At 53.6% G+C, this 17,907-nt stretch overlaps 7 protein-coding genes and 2 non-coding genes across 9 annotated transcripts; 4 read left to right on the top strand and 5 right to left on the bottom strand.

Annotated features, from left to right (window-relative positions):
- Positions 1-200: 200 nt before the first annotated feature.
- BDZ83DRAFT_747396 (RHD3/Sey1) lies at positions 201-2,916 on the bottom strand (the record flags this gene model as incomplete). The annotated part of the gene is made up of 4 exons (XM_060513431.1): positions 201-484; positions 538-2,273; positions 2,327-2,758; positions 2,825-2,916. The coding sequence occupies 4 exons, from the start codon at positions 2,914-2,916 to the stop codon at positions 201-203; spliced, it is 2,544 nt and encodes an 847-aa protein (XP_060370682.1).
- Positions 2,917-3,643: 727 nt separating this feature from the next.
- BDZ83DRAFT_715656 (fructosamine kinase) lies at positions 3,644-4,814 on the bottom strand (the record flags this gene model as incomplete). The annotated part of the gene is made up of 3 exons (XM_060511771.1): positions 3,644-3,737; positions 3,832-4,519; positions 4,628-4,814. The coding sequence occupies 3 exons, from the start codon at positions 4,812-4,814 to the stop codon at positions 3,644-3,646; spliced, it is 969 nt and encodes a 322-aa protein (XP_060370681.1).
- Positions 4,815-5,104: 290 nt separating this feature from the next.
- Positions 5,105-5,189, top strand: BDZ83DRAFT_t27. The gene has a single exon. It is a non-coding gene; the product is annotated as a tRNA-Cys (tRNA).
- A 1,227-nt stretch (positions 5,190-6,416) lies between these two features.
- BDZ83DRAFT_747394 (uncharacterized protein) lies at positions 6,417-6,779 on the bottom strand (the record flags this gene model as incomplete). Its single annotated transcript, XM_060513430.1, has 1 exon — positions 6,417-6,779. The coding sequence occupies one exon, from the start codon at positions 6,777-6,779 to the stop codon at positions 6,417-6,419; it is 363 nt and encodes a 120-aa protein (XP_060370680.1).
- Positions 6,780-8,891: 2,112 nt separating this feature from the next.
- On the top strand, positions 8,892-9,900 carry BDZ83DRAFT_377381 (uncharacterized protein). Its single transcript, XM_060502690.1, has one exon. The coding sequence runs from the start codon at positions 9,089-9,091 to the stop codon at positions 9,731-9,733; it is 645 nt and encodes a 214-aa protein (XP_060370679.1). The 5' UTR covers positions 8,892-9,088; the 3' UTR covers positions 9,734-9,900.
- Positions 9,901-10,953: 1,053 nt separating this feature from the next.
- On the top strand, positions 10,954-12,500 carry BDZ83DRAFT_566248 (succinate-CoA ligase; the record flags this gene model as incomplete). The annotated part of the gene is made up of 3 exons (XM_060503840.1): positions 10,954-11,097; positions 11,244-12,393; positions 12,457-12,500. 3 exons carry the CDS (start codon positions 10,954-10,956, stop codon positions 12,498-12,500), a joined length of 1,338 nt encoding a protein of 445 aa, XP_060370678.1.
- A 486-nt stretch (positions 12,501-12,986) lies between these two features.
- Positions 12,987-13,071, top strand: BDZ83DRAFT_t28. Its single transcript has one exon. It is a non-coding gene; the product is annotated as a tRNA-Cys (tRNA).
- A 2,474-nt stretch (positions 13,072-15,545) lies between these two features.
- BDZ83DRAFT_715678 (uncharacterized protein) lies at positions 15,546-16,504 on the bottom strand (the record flags this gene model as incomplete). The annotated part of the gene is made up of 4 exons (XM_060511774.1): positions 15,546-15,570; positions 15,693-15,766; positions 15,791-16,106; positions 16,155-16,504. The coding sequence occupies 4 exons, from the start codon at positions 16,502-16,504 to the stop codon at positions 15,546-15,548; spliced, it is 765 nt and encodes a 254-aa protein (XP_060370677.1).
- A 349-nt stretch (positions 16,505-16,853) lies between these two features.
- Positions 16,854-17,567, bottom strand: BDZ83DRAFT_747390 (mitochondrion organization and biogenesis protein; the record flags this gene model as incomplete). Its single annotated transcript, XM_060513429.1, has 1 exon — positions 16,854-17,567. The coding sequence occupies one exon, from the start codon at positions 17,565-17,567 to the stop codon at positions 16,854-16,856; it is 714 nt and encodes a 237-aa protein (XP_060370676.1).
- Between the last annotated feature and the right edge of the window lie 340 nt (positions 17,568-17,907).

Here is a 17,907-nt window from a genome sequence, read left to right as displayed (position 1 = left end):
TGTAAGTCTCACTTGTGTCACGTGGCACATCATCAAAACTGAAAAACGTATCTTATAGACATTATATCCTTTGCCTCCCTATTCATAAAACCCCTTCTTCCCTCGCTCTATCGGGCGTCTGGAACGCAGCATCATTTTCAGCTGTCACGACTACCTTAACCTAAACACACAAGCACGCGCGCGCGCGAGAGAGACAAAGTCTAAATGTCATCAATATCATCCTCGGCGCTCTTCTTCTTGCCCCGGCTGTCGAGTGTGTCCATGCTGATGGAGTCGCTATCGCGGGCGGGCATGGCGAGCGCCTGCCGCGCTGTGTCCGAGTTCTCGATGAACTCGCGCAGCTTCGCCTTGCCGATTTCGACGCCCTGGTTGGCGGCCGCGTTGGCCATCTGGTACATGGGACCGAGCATGTTGAGCGTGTACGCGACGTAGGTTCCTCCGGCGAGCATGATGAGGAAGACGAAGAGGAACGGGTTGCGCAGGACTGTCGTAAGTTAGTATCTGGTTCAACACACATCATAAAGCGACGAATCTCACCAGCGACGATCTCATTCCATCCAAGAGCCACCAGCAGAGCATAGAAGTACAGCGGTACCTGTGCGACACCGCCAATGGCACTACGCTTGGCCTCGACGTAGACACCGTCCGCTGTCTTCTTGAACCGGATGACGAGGTCTTGACGCTTGCTCTCACTGAGAACAGTCATCTCCTCCTCGAGGCTCTTTCCATCCTCCTCATCAACACCACCGATTGGTGTCAAGTCTTCCTCGTCACTAGGCTCAACGCCACGGGGTTGGTTTCCAATCCAGGCAGGCAGCTCGGGAGGTCCGTAGCTTTCTGAAAGCTTGAACTTCGACAACAATGGGATGAGCGTCAGTGTCGACTCTCTCGCCTTGGTGTAGATGCCCTCAATGTCGTCGGTGGGTCTCCAGATTCTCGGTACGCCGGCCTCGTCGTATCTGAACTTGTCCTCAAAGTTTTCTCTCAGCTTCAACAAAATGTTGCCCTCCATGACCTCTTCCTCAATCTTCTCGCGCAGAGCGACCCAACTCTTGCGCCTGAGGCGCCAGAGACCAACTTCGACCTCATCCTGGGTGGCTTCGAAGCTCTTGGCACGGTCGGTGAACCTACCCTGTGCGTCCTTAACGATATCGACAAAGACAGTCCAGATGCGGTCCCAGAGATCCTTCTCTGCAGGCTTCTCGCCAGACTCAGGGGCGCCGGACCCAGCTCTACCGGAGCCGAGCTTGTTGAATTCGAGGCCAATCGCATCGCCCAAGCGGGACTTGACCCATCGCTCCACTCTCGTGGCCAACCGGCGCATCTCCTCCTTGCGCAGCTTACCGCTCACGTCGTCCAGCTCCTTCTCAAACAATACATACTGTGACTTGAAGTTGGACCAAGCAACGCCAGGGATGGCGAGGCTTTCGGCCTCCGTCTTGAAGAACTCGAGCGTCTTCTTCTTCTCCTCGGTCACGATCTCAGCAAACTCGTAGGCCGCACCGGACTTTTGGCCAGCCTTGACTGCGCCCGACACATGCTCACTGAAGGAAGCAATGGCGGTTTTGTGAGCGGCGGACAGCTGTGCGTTGTATAGCGTCTTAAGGCGGCCGTCGATCTTAGCTTCCAAGTCTTGGCGCTTGCGCGAGTAGACACCCTTGTGATATCTGCTGGCCTGAATCTCGAATGCCTTAAGACACTTCTCACGAGACTCGCGTCCCGTCACACCCAGATCGGCCAGTACCGCGGGCTTACCGGCTCTGGCCGACTCGGTCTGCTTCTCCTCAAGCGGTACGACGGCAGTATCGAAACCAATCAGGACCTCCCTCGAGATCTCATCGCAACGGAATTGCGCAAGCAGCTCTTGCTGTGTCGGCAAGTCCAGGTCCTTGTTGTTGACAATCTGATCCCAGATGCCCTCGGCGTAGAGCGAAAAGCCGTCGGCGGGAATGCGTCGGTGGTACTCGGGGAGGAACACACCGCCGTCGAACTCCTGAGTGCTGGCCCCACTCGTGCGGTGCCCCGCAGTGAACCTCCTCCCCAGGTTCTGGATCTCGGTAGTGAACTTATCGGCCTGCAGGATCTTGTGGGGGAGGGCGGCAAAGGCGAAGTCGAAGTAGTCCTCGATGCGCGAGTTTTCGAGGCCCTGCGGCTTGGAGATGGAGGACCAGATCTTGGTCAGGTCCTGGACCAGGGTGTTGCGCAGGTTCGCAAGGGGCGTCGTGCCAAGGTGGTCTCGGATAACGAAGAATAGTAGCGATCTGAGGCTCGACCTGTATGGCGTGTTAGCGAGCGGCGGGTTTGCCCACGCGCAAGGGCGACTTACTGCTTGTCCTTAAGGAAGAGCTGCAGGTTGACCTCGAACACGGTCTTGAGTAGACCCATGTTAGCACCGTTGTATAGACCGACCTGTGTCTCCCAGAGGTTGACAATCAAGACTTCGCTAGTTGCCAGTGCGAATAGGGCGCTCTTTCTCTCGAAATCTTGGTCCTCGCCACGTTCGCGGCCATCGGTTCCCTCAACATCCATAACGATGATGTTCTCGGCCATGCCGGATTCCTTCTTGTTCTTGGACATCCATATTCCCTTGGTGGTTTGCTGGCGCATCGTCTCGGACATGACGGAGAAATCGGTACCAAAGAGGTTGTTCAGCAGCGTCGACTTGCCGGTGGATTGGGAGCCGAAGACGGAGATGAGGTGGTAGTTGAACCCCGCCTCGGCGACGCGCACTTTTTGCAAATATGTTGCGACATGGGAGCTGTAGAGAAGTTAGTTGGCCGTTGATCATCGTCGGTTCGTCAAGGCAGAGGGCTTTGGGTCGTACTTGAAGTCCTTCTGATCGTCAATGACCTGGATGCCATGCTCATAGTTCTGGGCATCCGGCTCTTCGCCGACAGCAGCAAAGTGGCCGTTCATGGTTGCAGCGACGGGTGAAGCAAATAATGTGGAGGGGCAAGTCTCGTAGGCTTTATTTGGTCATCGTCGGTTTCCAGAGATAGGAAAGGAAGAAGAGGAAGAAAAGGAATGGGAGAGCAAGCCAAACGTTGTTCAGATGCAATGTAGCAACAGGGGCGAAAGTGCAGTGCGTGCTAATGGGAGTTGGCAGCTGGGAAAGGAAGTGACCACATCGACCCTTGTGATCAAATTCCCCTGTCATGGGCCGTTAATCTTGCCTTTCCCACCTGGCTTTACTGCCCTCCACTGTAGGAAAGTGTGCAATTGCGCCGGATGAATGGTTGGTCCGTGCTGCTTCCCTCCCCCAAGTTCCCAATGAGTGGCCAGAACAGGCTCGGTCTCAGGGCAACCCCTGGCATGTGAATCCTGGCACCTCTCCAAAATCCCCTCGAAAAACATCAGACGACGTGACCACGACATGTGAGGTATCTCCGTTGAATAGCGGACTGGGCATGGTGAATCATACGGATAATCAGACAGTATTTTGGGACACTGATCATGAAGCCTGGGAATTTAACGGAGACGACAATGCTCCCGTCCCTGGAACTAAGAGCTGTCAGTCATTTCGGTTGGCCGCTAATACAAAGTTCATGGTTCCCACCGGCGCGGGCCGGCTTTAATGTGGAATTCCTCAAGCTCAAACCAATCTTCCCAACGCCATGGTAATACTGGTAAAAGTTCAATTGATTCAGCCATACTTTGAAATCAGCTTCTTCATGATCCCCATGGCGCCTCCGCGGTACCCTCCACCAAATATCGCATAATGGTTGAGGTGGTGATATCTGCGGCGCCACTAAGTTAGCGGGGCAAATCACCATGGCAACCCCTTCAAGCAAGTGGGCGAAAGCTCGAAGCAAAGCGAGTGAGTGAACTTACAACTCGTAAAGCGCAACTCGATCATCCCACTCTTCAACTGGTTCCGCCTTTGGCACCAGCTTATTGTATTCGTTCCAAAACCCGCTCCCGAAGCCGCCAAACATCTTCATGATGCCCAGCTCGTACTCCGCATGCCCGTACACGGCCGACGAATCGTAGACAACCTCCTCCGCGCCGCCCTTGCCCGCAATCTGGCCCCGGCCGTGGTTACCGCTCCATAGATCCCCATGGACCACCACCGGCCTGATCCCCTTGACGCGGCCGTCGCCGATCAACCGCGGAACAACCCGGCTCGCAACGGTCTCCACGACCTCAGACAACTCTCCATCTGCGCCGTTCCTCCTGATCCCCGCGCGCAAGACCCCGCGCAGTCTATTCTCGGCGTAGAACTCGGCCCACGTCTCCTTCCACGCGTTATCCTGCGGCGTCGAGCCGCAGCAGGTGCTCACGGGAAAGCCGTACATGGGCCTATCTAATCCCTCCGGGACGGGCGCCGGGGTCGTGTGCATCTTGGCGAGCTTCGCGGCCAGTGACAGGCCGGATCCGCCAGGTGCCGATGATCCCAGATCCAAGAAATCTGTGACGAGGAAGTATGTGCCCGGCGATGACTGGTATCGCCCGTGGGCGTACGACTTTGGGCAGAAATTCGACACGGCATTGTGGATTGCGTTTAGCGATTCATGTTCGCCTGCGGGAAGTGTCAATGCTCCTACATTCAGACAGCTTTGGATGCCAAATCGAGTGCAGATGTGTTTCTTCACCAGACTGCTCTCCATTTCAGCCAGGTTTCACGGACCTCTGAACATGACTTCAGCATCTTTCCCAGAGCCCGTCTTGACGAAGAAGTTGGTGGGCTGACCATCGATGACGGACGTGAGTTTAAAGGATGATGCAAAGCCGGAGCCGCCATGGGACGCGATTTTGGTCTGTTCGGGATTAAGCTGAAGAGCTTCGAGAATGGCTGGATCTACATTTGGTGCCATTTTCAAGATGTGTGAGATTGACTCGGTCAAGTCTGGTTTGACAGGCTGATGGTTTGTGTGAATCAAAGTTGAGCTCTGAAGCTCACCGAAGTTACATGTTACTCAGACCATTGGGGTGAGCTCCGAGTGACGTAGAACAGCAACAGCCTCCACACTGTGACTGACATGCCGCCAGATGCATGCCTCTCAGCCCCACAACGGCCCATTCTGTTTGTCATTTGCAGCCACCGTGTCTTCTCGCCCGACTTGAACGCTGCGGCGGCCTCTCTTCCCACATCCAATCACCACTTGGATCGATAGCTCAGTGGTAGAGCGAGAGATTGCAGTTAAACGCAGTTTATCTCTAGGCCCCGCGTTCGAATCGCGGTCGGTCCTTGTCTTTTGCAGCTTGCACTACCGGTGTTGTGCTTGTAGCTCAGAAGGGTTCTATACTTTTGTTTTGTTGACTACCTTCGTTGTAGCTCGCCTTTGGGTGCCGCTGTTGTCACTCTTAAAAGCTATTGCGTGCTGTTTTCATAGTTTGTTGCTCCAAAATTGCCTGATTCGGCTCCCGGTGCAATGGTGGGGTCATGTTCCTGACCGACCAAACAATAACGGGGCCGTGATGGGGCCGTAGATGCTCCGCCAAAGCTTTGAAACGATTCTCTGAGATTATAAGGTAGGCAGGAGGAGGAGAGGAAAATCGAAAACTGAAAGTTTTTCGAAACATGAGATTCAATCATACTGGAAAGCCGGATGCCGAAGTCTTCGGTGAAATGTTTATTAAACTAGCAAAATGAAATCCCTGAGGCTGCAAAAGTAACGCCCTCCGCAGTGTACCAACACCAAAAGCACCCTTCTCTATCTCGTGGTATCTATCGTCTTGACATAACATCCCAAGTCACAGCTTCCCGAGAGACCACCGGACCAACCAAGGGAACCTCATTTGGCTGATTCCCCGTCCCGCCTGACTGGCTGACATGAGGGAGCCAAAAACCCCCCGGCATACCATGCCTGGTCAGGCCTGTCATTACCCCAACTCTCCAAGCCCACCTCAAGCCAAAAGCGAGATAGCTAGCACGCCAACCACCAGCGGCACGGCACCACACCCAAGGGCCAAGACCCAAGAGCATGTTTCTGTTTACCCCATCCTATCACTTCCCCAGGATTGAGATCTCACCAGCCCAACGGGACCAGTCCACCACCCCCGCTAAACACAAGCTAGGGTGTGGACGCCCGCCGGCGTCGCTCCCAGTTCGTCCAACAACTGCGACCCAAGGACCCCTTATCTGGCATCTCAAACCCTAAATCTGGTGCTCTGGGCCGTCGCTTGTGCAGCTTGCGAGAACGACGACGCTCTTGACGATAGTAAGCGTCTTGGCGTCCGAGGCAGGATTGAGGGGTTGTAATCCAACCTGCCTGAATGAAAGGACGTGCCGGCCTTGCTTGAGCGACAAAAGTAGAGAGAAATTGTCGGAAAGAATGGTCCAGACTCCCCCAACGCCAAGATGCCACTTCCCGGGGTAAATGTGGCCCAGATGTAGTCAGCTTTGCTCGGGTTATTGTCATTCGCTTTCCCCTCCATCCCCCATCTCCCTCCCTCCTTCTGCCTTCCCTAACTTCTTAGACGATTTCCTTTCCCAGGGCTAGGCGGTGAACGTTGGTGACAGAGGCGCGGTCTGAACTGGCGTTGCTGTCTTGGGAGTAGACGCTGAGGTTCGTCGTCGAGGATGTCTCTTCGCGGCGGAGTGGAGTCAGGTCTGATTCCGTTTCTCGTCGCAGAGCCATCGTTCGCGTCTCATTTGTTGTTGCTGGGCTCGAAATAGACATGTAACCCGGCGCCGTGGTCTGCGGGACGGTCGTCTTCCAGTGCTCGCCGTTGCCGTTCCAGCAGGCGGAGCAGGGGCACTGGGGAGTTCGGTTGATGGCTGGCGGCGGGGTGCAGTGGCGCTTCCACCAGCTGAGGGGCTTTTGTTGGGTAGACATTTTGATGTTGGAGCTTGTTGGAGCTTGAGAAATGAAGGAGAACGAAGGGATCAAGGAGCCAGAGGACCAAGTCCAGAAGGTCTATGGGTATGAATGTGTATGTGGGTATAAGTAGAGATCGACTGGACTTGGTAAAGGTCAAACGGTGACCCCCTTGACAAGAAAGCGTAAAGACCTTTGGAACGAAGGCAATGAAACAGAACTGGAGATGGAGACAAAAAATTGAGACGGGGGAGGGAGACTTCTGGGGGAATGGTGGCCCCAGTGAGATTATATACCCACGATGAATGACCTCCGAGACCACGGCCGGCCGAGCCCAGGTCAAAGACGGTCTTGTGGGACCCCTGGATTTAATACCCATGACCTACCTGCATGTGAAGCTGAGCTGAGTGGACGGCTTTCACACTTGCAAAGGCTCGACGCCCCGGCTGCGAGGTGTACGAAGAACAATCTCGACTGGGCGCTTGCCTAAGTAGCTAGCACCGGGCTGGCTGCTGCCGCCGGCGCACCTCTAAAGTTCGATGCCATGTGCGTCTCGCTTCCTTGGGAACGCTATCAAGAAAGACTGCAGGCGCTGGTTGGTCTTATCTCCAAGGCTCACTCGAGTCCAGGAAGGCTGGCAAAATCTTGAAGAAAACAGCGTCGTAAAAGTTTGAGAGGAAAGGAGAGGAAATCGGTCTAGGTACAAGTTAGTCGCGAGATTTGTGAGGTTCATGGAGGGCACGTACCGGTTGGGTTAGTCACATTCGCGGCTTCACCAATCGCCTCCCACGTCCTCTCACCTCACCTTGAAGTTGGCTCGGGACTGGTTCGGAGAGTCTTCGCAATGTTAGAGCCCGCTTTTCCTTGTTGTTCCTACGGCCAACATACGATGTGGAGCCTATTCCATCATGGAATCAACAGTTTTTTTCTTTCGTCTCTCTATTACTGGCCGTGCGATAAGACCTGAGCAGTGTCTTACTTGAAACTGTTTCGCGGTCTTCGTCGTTGCGAGGTTGTGGTTGTGGCTGCGACGTCGACAACGATTTCGCGACTGCAACTTGTAAGGCGCCGATCATCCGGGTGATCATCAAACGGAAGCTAGCGGACACGTTCAGCCTGGTGTCTCTGCTCGGAAACGGAAAGAATGAGAATAATATTTGGTCTCCCGAAGTTTTTGGAGGTGTCTTCGCGAAGGAGAAAACCCGGGAATAAGTGGCGAGAAGAAATGACGGTTATCTCCATCAACCGCAACACCAGAGTCCAGACCCCGTCAAGAAATCATCCCGAACAAAAGCAAAATTCGCGTCATCGACCCTGGTAAGAGGTAATAAATATGGGCAAGTTTCGGGAAGTGTCCGCCGGGAGGGCCTTTCGCTAGCATGCAAGCTAAGAAAATTCAAGAAACGGGAGAGATGCATGGGAACGCTATTCCCGTGGCAAGGGTATGTAAGGCCAAACGGTCACGACGACTGGGATCTCGAGAGGAATTTAAGAGAGTTAACCGCGGGCCGGGAACGACATGTCTGTTGAGCCTCATGGTGGATCCATTCCCCTTCCGTTTGACGGTTGTTGTTGGCGCCCCTTCATCCGAGAATCGCAATAGCCGAAAAGGTACCCATTCTGTGCCGACAGATGCTGTGGCTGGAGGGATCTCGGAGATGGGTCCTGGGATTTGCGGAGTGGAATGGCCTGATCACTACGTCCGGCGTCGCATCGGAGCCAATTTGATGATATAGGTTCTTCCGGCCCGACGCTTTTGACTGTTGATGTCTTTCTTGTTCTACTCTTCTTTGCCAATTACCATTCGGTCCGTCTTTCCTTTGAAGAAATCGGATTTGAACCAGTTACTGAGCGACTTCAAAGCAACAAGTGTTGCTGAGACAAAATGGTAGTCATATCAGATCAAAGGCAGAGGTCTTCCCAAATTTGCAACTAGGCTTGCTAAGACAACTCCTACATCGCTTCTTTCATTCTAGTACCTAATATGCAGCAGAATCATTAGGCATGCTCTTACTTTTTGAGGTTCGCGTCTCTTCTAGTCTAAGTACTAGAATTGCATTATGATGAGTGAGTCTTTAACAGCACCTGCTTACCCAAGGACCTTTGCTGAACTCAGAGCAGCCTAGAGTCGTTGAGGCTTCTACCGGATTCAATGGCTGTCATGCCTAGATACGTAAAGAACTGCCGCCTTTGGGAGTGGAACGTCTAAAGTCTCGCCTCGCCCTTCACTACTACCCATTAATGCATTAAGATGGGTTGACCTCTACATCACAGCCGATCGGCAACCCAGCTCAACAACCTGAACCCTGACAATCAATATCAGTGAAATGCTGTGCTGGGAAGGACGAAGCTCAACCCAGATGGATGTGTGCCAGCGGCCTTCGTATTGTCCGGCACGAAGCAACTGGGGCCATACAAATGCGCGAAACACTACCTACAATTCTTCAACAACACTACCACAGAACCCCTTCTGCAAGCTATCGGAATTCGAGAGCGATGCGTCCGATATCCAGTACGTTGAGGAGTACCACTCGTACCAGCTCTCCTGCTACGTCCAGCCCTCAGCAATAACGCCTACGGACGACGACAACAAGAGCACGGCAGCCACCGCTTCCCACCAAGAAGGAAAGCCGCCATCACGCCTTTGGCTGCGCAGAACATTGCAATCCGCCGGCAGCCTGCTATCGATTGCCAAGGAGACTATTCGAGCTGCGGGATTGACTACCGCGAGGAGGCTGGATCAAGCTCGTGCGGATATCAGCACATGGTGGTTGGCTAGCCGAAGGATGCGACTATGGTTGGGACGATTGAGGAAAGCCTTGCCCATCATCATACTGAGCAGACTCGTGGCTCAGTGGATCTTGGCGCAAGACCGGCCCGTCTACGTCCTGGTCCACGTATGCCAGTCATGGTCAGTCGTAGTCAGTGTTGTACCAGAGCCAGTAGCTCGCACCGAAAGTGGTCATATGTAAGGCTCTCTGCTGGATCTTTAGCATGGCATTTGAGTCCTACGTCCACCGGATAAGCGGCCGCGCGAATGGTAGAGTGGATGGATTAGACGTCGTGAAGAGCCGGCTCTGGTACCATGCCAAACCCATAAGGAGATGAGTTCTGTAAGTTACAACATTTGACAACTTCATCAATGGTCGCTTACTTTGTAGTAGGTTAAAACACTGCCATCGAGCGGATTTTAACGTCCTAGGTACGACTTCTCGGTTCCAAAAATACGACAATGTCGTCAAGAAGGCACCTGTACCGAATAAGACAAGACGATTGGATAGGTAGGGTTCATCTCGGTTGCCATTATGCCGCAATATGGTTATGCGCAATGGCGCTCAAGAAAGGGCAAGTTCGAGTTGGGCCGAGTTGGTCAAAATTTGTTCAAGTGTATCCGTGAGTCTTTCAACAATACTAGTACAACTGGACGTGCTGTTCCTGGAGTCGCCTGGCAGCGTGCAGAAAGCTGGATCCCAGCAATGTCTGAAAGTCCAGGTGAAGAAATGACGCCACATGATGAGCCTGCAGATGCAGCTTCCTGCAGCAGTGCAGACACGTCTTGACAGGTGCACGGGTTCGGAGCTCGGGCCACTTTCGGCCGCTTTACCGGATGGTCTCCGACTTCGACCTTAACTTCTCGACGAAGCTATCCCGTGCCTCGGCCAACGATGGAAAGATGATACTCTGGACTGGGAAATACCTTAGTTGAAGAGAATCGAAGACATGAGCTAATACATCGGGAGTAGTCAGGTCAGCTTAAGCATTTTCTCCAAGTTAGATGTGTAGGGTAAAAGAGGAAAACACGGCGACGGTTTTAGCGGAGGAAGCAAGCTCCGCTGGAAGCTAAAAGCGGCGGTGGAACCCTGTAGCTCGGCTGAAGCTTTGTTCCGAGCGAAAACCAACCAGAGGACCGGGAATTCCCGCGGCCCAGAAACCTCTGGTTTTCCCGTTTGAGATTGCTGGAGATAGCGCTTTCCTGCAAAACCAATTGCATCACAGCACACTCGAAGGACTCCTCGTCAGTCCTCTTCCTTTTCCCTTCCTACGACCACGCGCCTTTTCATCCCACCCGTCGGGATCTTCTTGTCAGTCATTTAATTGACAGGCGCGCTTGACGTTTTTTCCCTCTTCCTCCGATCTTCGAAAACCACCCCCGGTCCTTCGCGACACGAACACATAAACCCCCTTCACAATCATGTTCAAGCTCGGACGCAGCCGGTTGGCTTCTGCCATCCAAACTTCCTCCAAGGTCGCCGCTCCCAGATACCCGGGCCTTGCTCAGCAACAAAGGAGAAACCTCAGCATTCACGAGTACCTCTCCGCCGACCTTCTGCGCCAGGTAAACACACCCACCAGAGAATCTGCGATACATTGGGGCCCCACTCCTTTTTGGGGGGGCCAGTTTTTCAGGAGCTTCTCAGCCAGCTCAGCGCGATAGAGAAACCAAAACAATAGCTAACGTGCGGGTCGCTTTTTCGTTTCTAGTATGGAGTCGGTGTCCCCAAGGGATCCAACGCGAAGACCGCCGCCGAGGCCAAGGCCATCGCAAAGGAGATTGGTGGTGAGGACATGGTCATCAAGGCCCAGGTCCTCGCCGGTGGACGTGGAAAGGGCACCTTCGACAACGGCCTCAAGGGCGGTGTTCGCGTCATCTACTCCCCCACCGAGGCCGAGATGTTCGCCGAGCAGATGATTGGCCACAAGCTCATCACCAAGCAGACCGGCGCCGGCGGCAAGCTCTGCAGCTCCGTCTACATTTGCGAGCGCAAGTTCGCCCGCCGCGAGTTCTACCTCGCCATCCTGATGGACCGCGCCTCCCAGGCCCCCGTCATCGTCTCCTCCTCCCAGGGCGGTATGGACATCGAGACCGTCGCCAAGGAGAACCCCGACGCCATCATCACCACCAACATTGACATCAACAAGGGTGTCACCGACGAGATCGCCCGCGACATCGCCGTTAAGCTCGGCTTCAGCGAGCAGTGCATCGAGGACGCCAAGGACACCATCCAGAAGCTCTACAAGATCTTCCTCGAGAAGGACGCCACCCAGATCGAGATCAACCCTCTCTCTGAGACCTCTGACCACAAGGTCCTCTGCATGGACGCCAAGTTCGGCTTCGACGACAACGCCGACTACCGCCAGAAGGAGGTCTTCGCCCTCCGCGACACCACCCAGGAGGACGCCGACGAGGTCCGCGCCGCCGAGTCCGGCCTCAACTTCATCAAGCTCGACGGTGACATTGGCTGCCTCGTCAACGGTGCCGGTCTGGCCATGGCCACCATGGACATCATCAAGCTCAACAAGGGTACCCCCGCCAACTTCCTCGACGTCGGTGGTGGTGCTACCCCCGCCGCCATCAAGGAGGCCTTTGAGCTCATCACGAGCGACCCCAAGGTCTCTGCCATCTTTGTCAACATTTTCGGTGGTATCGTCCGCTGCGATCTCATCGCCAAGGGTCTCATCAACGCCTCCAAGGAGCTCAACCTGAAGATTCCCATCATTGCCCGTCTCCAGGGTACCAACGTCGAGGCCGCCCACGACATCATCAACAACTCTGGCATGAAGATCTTCTCCATCGACGACCTCCAGACCGCCGCCGAGAAGGCTGTGCAACTGTCCAAGGTTGTCAAGATGGGTAAGTCATGAAACGCCCCACACTCTCGTTCTTGAAGAAGCCCATACTAACTGAAATATCCAGCCCGTGACATTGATGTCGGCGTCGAGTTCTCCTTGGGTATCTAAAGCTCTAGCGTTGTGTTTTAGACTGGCCTCGCCCTGTACATTAATTACCATAGCCCTAGGTTGAAGGAGCTAGCACTGGGAGCCGAAATATCAAACTTGTGTTCAAATGTCACTTGCAAGTTTCCCACAAGCGCACGTCACTCCGTTACTCGTCCTGTTGTGAATGTGAAGTATCCCACGCCTCGTCTCGTTTTCTTCATGTTCCACCCGTCCTTCTCACCTCCATATGATGAACATGTTCATATGGTTACATATGCACAATTTGCTAAGCAGGAAAAAAAAAGCCCCCACTTCACGTCTGCAGGCGAAGCGTGTCATGTAACCACATCATCCACACCAGCGGTTCCCACTTCCCAACTCGCTTCTCTCGCTCTCTGCCTTTCGCTTATGTGTCCCCTTGCTGCATTTCAAAGTCTCCATGAGACGATGGAGACATCCCCTTCCCCATCAACCAGATGACTAAGCCTTCATCTCGCTTACCCCCCAGGATCGATAGCTCAGTGGTAGAGCGAGAGATTGCAGTTAAACGCAGTTTATCTCTAGGCCCCGCGTTCGAATCGCGGTCGGTCCTTGGAATCATTGTCTCTGGTGAAAATTTTCCTCTATTTTTGGTTGTGTTTGTTAGAGGTTCGGTTGGATAAGTGAAATTTGGTATGCATGAATGAGTGAGTGCAGGTTGTGTGTTTGTACAGCAACGATGTAATGGCTGGTCACTTAATCCTTACTTACCTCGCACTTATCAAAGCCGGTCTCTACATGGTGTTGCACTCACAGAGCTGAGATTATGAACTTGTCTCATACGTCCTTTCATTGTTTGTTGATCACGTACTCTTCACGCGTTTTGAACCTTAAGGTAGTGGTTCTGTGATAAGTGAAGTAACAAGGTGAAAAAGAGGACCGACCTCTGAGACACACCAGCTGTGACAATGACTCAACCCTTTTCTGGTATTAGACTCCAACGCCAAGCAACCATCCATCTTCATATGATCCAGCTGAAGCCACGGAAAGTAAGTGTCTGCCCTCCTAAGACTTAATCATAGATCCCAAAAACAATCCAAGAGCAGTCAATGCCAACGCAAGCGGCGTTGTCGCATTCTGTATATCTCCCGAAATAACTCCAAACAAGTACAAAAAGCAAAACGCGAAGAACGGCGAGAGGCACAGCAGAATATACACCGACGTCATCAGCGCGGACCGTCGTTGACGGATATACAGGCCCCAAAAGTCCTCTTTGCGGTTGCTCCGCTCGTCGAGGTAGTGGTACCGCTGCGGTATGCAGCCGACGGTGTCGTCGCTCAGCGCCTCCACTGTATCGTAGAACGGCAGGCCGAGCGAGTTCCAGAGGACAGACTCGCTCTTGGCCGTGTAGTGGAACACGTGGCTGAATTCTTCGGGAGAGACGGGGGGTTCGCGAAGGGCGGGACGCGGGTTGTAGTAGTAGTCCTTTTGCGATGTGCTTGGGACTTCGAGGCCACGGTGGGCGAAGCCATTGCGGCAGAATCTTTCAAACTGGCAAAAGTTTAGTATCGCTCTTCAGGCTCGCGGGCTACTATACTATCCATCCCGAGAGGCCGTGATATGAAAGAGTCTATTATTGTCTTTGCCTCGCTTTAGGACCAAGAAGAGGATATCACTTACACGCACAAACTCGCAGTGAGAGAAGTTGTAAGGCGAGAACCACCACCTCCAGAAGCCTTTGAGCTCGCGGTACGCCTTTCGCAACTCTTGGCCAAAGTCTGCGGTGTCTAGGTAGAGCGAGGGTAGTTGCCTGAGCCGATGCCGGCCCGTGGTCGCGAGCAAGAAGATGTACCTCGGCCGAGGATAATCGCGCTTTTGACCAGTCTGATTCTCCTGGCTAGGCGAGGACATTGGGCCAGGCAGCTTTGATAATTCGTTGGCGCTGGGAGACTTGATGGATCTTGTTCCTAGCGATGAGGTGTTATCGGTTTTCGAAGACGTCGGCGGAGCGTCTGATGCCGGGTTGGTTGCCGAGGCTGTATGGTTCCGGCTTGCGAGAGGATACTTCAGCAGCAGCATTGCAATATTACCTGCGAATGACGCTGGCACGGTTTCCCATCTTGATATGCCGCACCTCTGAGTGTGCAATGTTAGCAACATGAGTCTCTGAGTGATTGATGCGTCGAACTTACACAGCGCCACCCAACTCGCGCCTCAGTGGAGCTCAAAGCACACTTGGGAGATGGTAGCGGCCACCAATCCCAATCCTCCTTGGTCATAGTTTCCACCCAGGTTTGGAATACATCGAGCCTTTTTGGTGTGCTTCTGACGTCCAGCATCACGTTTTCAGGACTCGACTCTTCCAGCTCCGTCAGCACGACTTGCATCTTATCCTTCATGCCGATCCAATACTGGTCCTCCAATGTGTCCTTGCCTTCGAGGACCTTCGCAACAAGCTTCTGGGCGAGGGTGCGGAAAGTAGGTTTGACGAAATCGGACAGCCTTCTGGTCATGTTTTCAAACGCCCCACTGGAGAGAACAAAGGCCCTGATAGATTCGAAGTCCAACTCGTTCGTTTGTTCGTCCTTCTCCTCGGGGACATCCTCGCCTTCATCCTGGCCAAAGTTATCATCTTCCTGCTCGAGCTGCGCGATTTCGTCTGAAAGAGGGTCCTCAGATAGAGTGCCTGGAATATCCTCTAGCTTATTGGTCCTCGGCTGGTCGAGGGCGATTGGCTCGAGGTTCTTTTCGGCGATTCTCGAAGTGACTCCTGACGCAATTGCCAGCCGGTAGACACGGAAAAACACTGCGGACAGAGCCTCTAGTTTGGTTGTCGCTTCTACCGCCAGTTCCAGGCCTAGAGACCGCAGAATCCGGGTCAGATTCCTCCGCAGTCTGTCGGGTCCCACTCCAGGCGTTTGCATGGCCGCTTTGAAGAGCGGACATAAGGTATCATTTTCGGACAAGAATGATATCGCGTTGCCCAAGCCCGATGTGACCGGTGTCGAACTTGAGCCCTCAATCAAAGTGGTTGCTGAAGATTGAAAGGATGCCACAGAGCTAGTTTCCCACGCAGAGTCATCGTCGTTATCGAAGTCTCTCTGATTCGGCTCTTTGTCGTCAATGGTGACCATGGCGGGAAACATGCTTCCACAGTGGCTAAAGGCACTTGGACTGCTTGCCAAAAAGTCGCGGAGGTGGCTTGAGTTGACAAGCTCTGTGCACTTATCCCACGTCGTGAACTTCTGAAGCCAATCTTTTCTCCAGGCGAAAAGGGTTGGATCTGAGACGGTCTTCGCAATGTGTTCCTGCAGACGTAAGAATGCGTTTACGTTGCCCTCTCCGTAAATTGGCATCATCTCGACGCCAAATAAACCTGCCAACGAATATGCAATGTCCTCAAGTCGATATGCATTGCGATTCGTGGCCCAGAACATCTTCCGGGCCACGGATACCTTTGCCAGATCGCCACCTTGGAGAATAAAAGTGTCAACACCAGTAATATCAAATAGGTGATTCCGGAGCTCCGATCGTGTGCCGATGAGTTCCCATCCACGGGAGTAGAATACAAGCTCGGGTGGAGCAATAAGTTCCGGTAGGGCCCAGGACCGCGTAAACCATCTACTGCGTTTGAAAGTGTGTCGAAATCTGCCCTCCAGATTATCATCAAGATTCCTGTCGGTCAAATAAACATACCCGGCCGGCATAGGCCGTCCTGATTCAACGTCAGACAGGTAGGCAATGCATAACGCCGCTGATCTGAAGATGCGGAAGCTGGACTCGACCGCTTCACTTCGTTCGGACTCGCTTTCCTTGTCCACGCAACAAGTATCAATCCAGATGTAATTGAGCATTCGCTCTTGGGCAACAAGACAAGCGGCGACTATCTTTCGGAAACCAGCTCTCGGACGTAGCATTTGGTTGTCCCTCAAGTCTTGGAATAGAACCTCGTCATGCTCCCAAAGGTGAGATAGCACGGCGTAAGGTGGAGCATTTTCAATGTCGAAGACTTCGAACTCTTTCGTCTCGGTGGATAAAAGTCTCATGATCAGTTTCTGGCCACTCGTGTATTTTGCAAAGACCAGTTGATATGTTTCTCAGTGACGAGCTTTTAGACTTGAGCGCAGAGTGGTTTGCAGCTGCAAAGAAGGCTGACAGGCAGCTATATCCAATGGGAAGTATGGGGTTTATGCAGCCGCTAGGGGTGAATGATTGGCTCCGTCACAATGCGCATATTCGACCACTTGAGCTCGACAATCGCTGCGCTTGAGATGTGTGTTGATGTAATGTTCATTATTAGATTTTTGAGGCCATGTGCCGGCCGATATATTGTAAGAGCTGGGATGGGATTCGAGCTGCTGGTTGAAAAGAAATGCAGTCGCTGTTGTCCAGCACTCAAATAATGGTATCAGACAGCTTCCGCTGCAACCTCTCCCCGACATTCTCCTTGGCTTCCTCCTCTTTCCTCCTCTGTATCGCCTCCTTGCGGTTCTGATGATACGACGGGTCTCGTGTAACGCCCTCGCGGCGCCATTTGCTGGGTGGCTTCAGGCCCAGCTCCGCGTACCGCGACCACACATTAACGCCGCGCCGGAACCACCTCTCCTGCCTGTCCTCTTCCTCCTCGGGCGTCGCCTGCCACTTGCTCCTCAGAATACGGCGGATCGCCTCAGGCGACATTTGAAACTTGTCGGCGAGCGTCTTCAGGTCGTACTCCTCGGGGAACTGGGCGTGCAGCGCCTTGATACCGGCGATAGCATCCGGAGACAGGCGCTTGCGCGGATTCCAGCCGTCAGGGAACTTCTTCTTGAGGGCTTCTTTTTGGAGCTGCCAGTTTTCTCGCTTCGGTTTCGCCGGTTCTTCGTCAGGTTGTTCTTCCAGTGGTCCTCTTGATGTAGCCTGCTTTCCTCCTTTTTCGAATGGTATAAAGTCACGCTTTTTGTTGTGAACGGCCGAAGTCGCAAACGTCGAGGCCTGGTTAATTTGTAAGGTACGGGTGTTCTTGAGGTGTTGCGGGAGTCTCGTTGCGACGACGGGTTCAGATATGTGCAATTGCGAAATGCCCTGGACGAAAAGCCGCAGGGGGCTCAGGCGACAAGAACAGAGCATCGCGTGATCGTGAGGTTTCTGATTCGGGATGAGATGGGAGGAATTCGAGCTTTAGAGTAAGGTCGGATACTAGGTAGGTTGGTTGAGGTGAGGTTAGACACAGAGGCGTTTGCTGGCCCGGGAAGGAGAAAAAAAAAAGTCGAGCTCGAGTCTAATTAATCTGGTTCCGCGACTGGACGGGACGGGACGCGCAGACAGGAGAAGGGAACCCGCTGCAGGGGCGCCCGGCGGAAAAGCGCCGCTGCGCCGGGTAACTGCAGGGGCTGCAGTGGAAGTGCTTGCAGCGGGGCGGCCATGGAAAGTCAGCACTTGGGAGCAGTGCCCCGCCCGCGCCTACCTT

This window comes from Colletotrichum acutatum, assembly GCF_030867785.1.
Source record: "Colletotrichum acutatum strain CBS 112980 chromosome Unknown BDZ83scaffold_6, whole genome shotgun sequence".
In the NCBI taxonomy this organism is placed as follows: Eukaryota; Fungi; Ascomycota; class Sordariomycetes; order Glomerellales; family Glomerellaceae; genus Colletotrichum; species Colletotrichum acutatum.
Note: the sequence above shows the minus strand (reverse complement) of the source record. Positions and strands in the feature narration are given on the sequence as shown.

What these genes read in the sequence shown, in the direction of transcription:
- BDZ83DRAFT_377381 (XM_060502690.1), top strand. Translation starts at nt 9,089, where the DNA reads ATGCTGTGCTGGGAAGGACGAAGCTCAACCCAGATGGATGTGTGCCAG.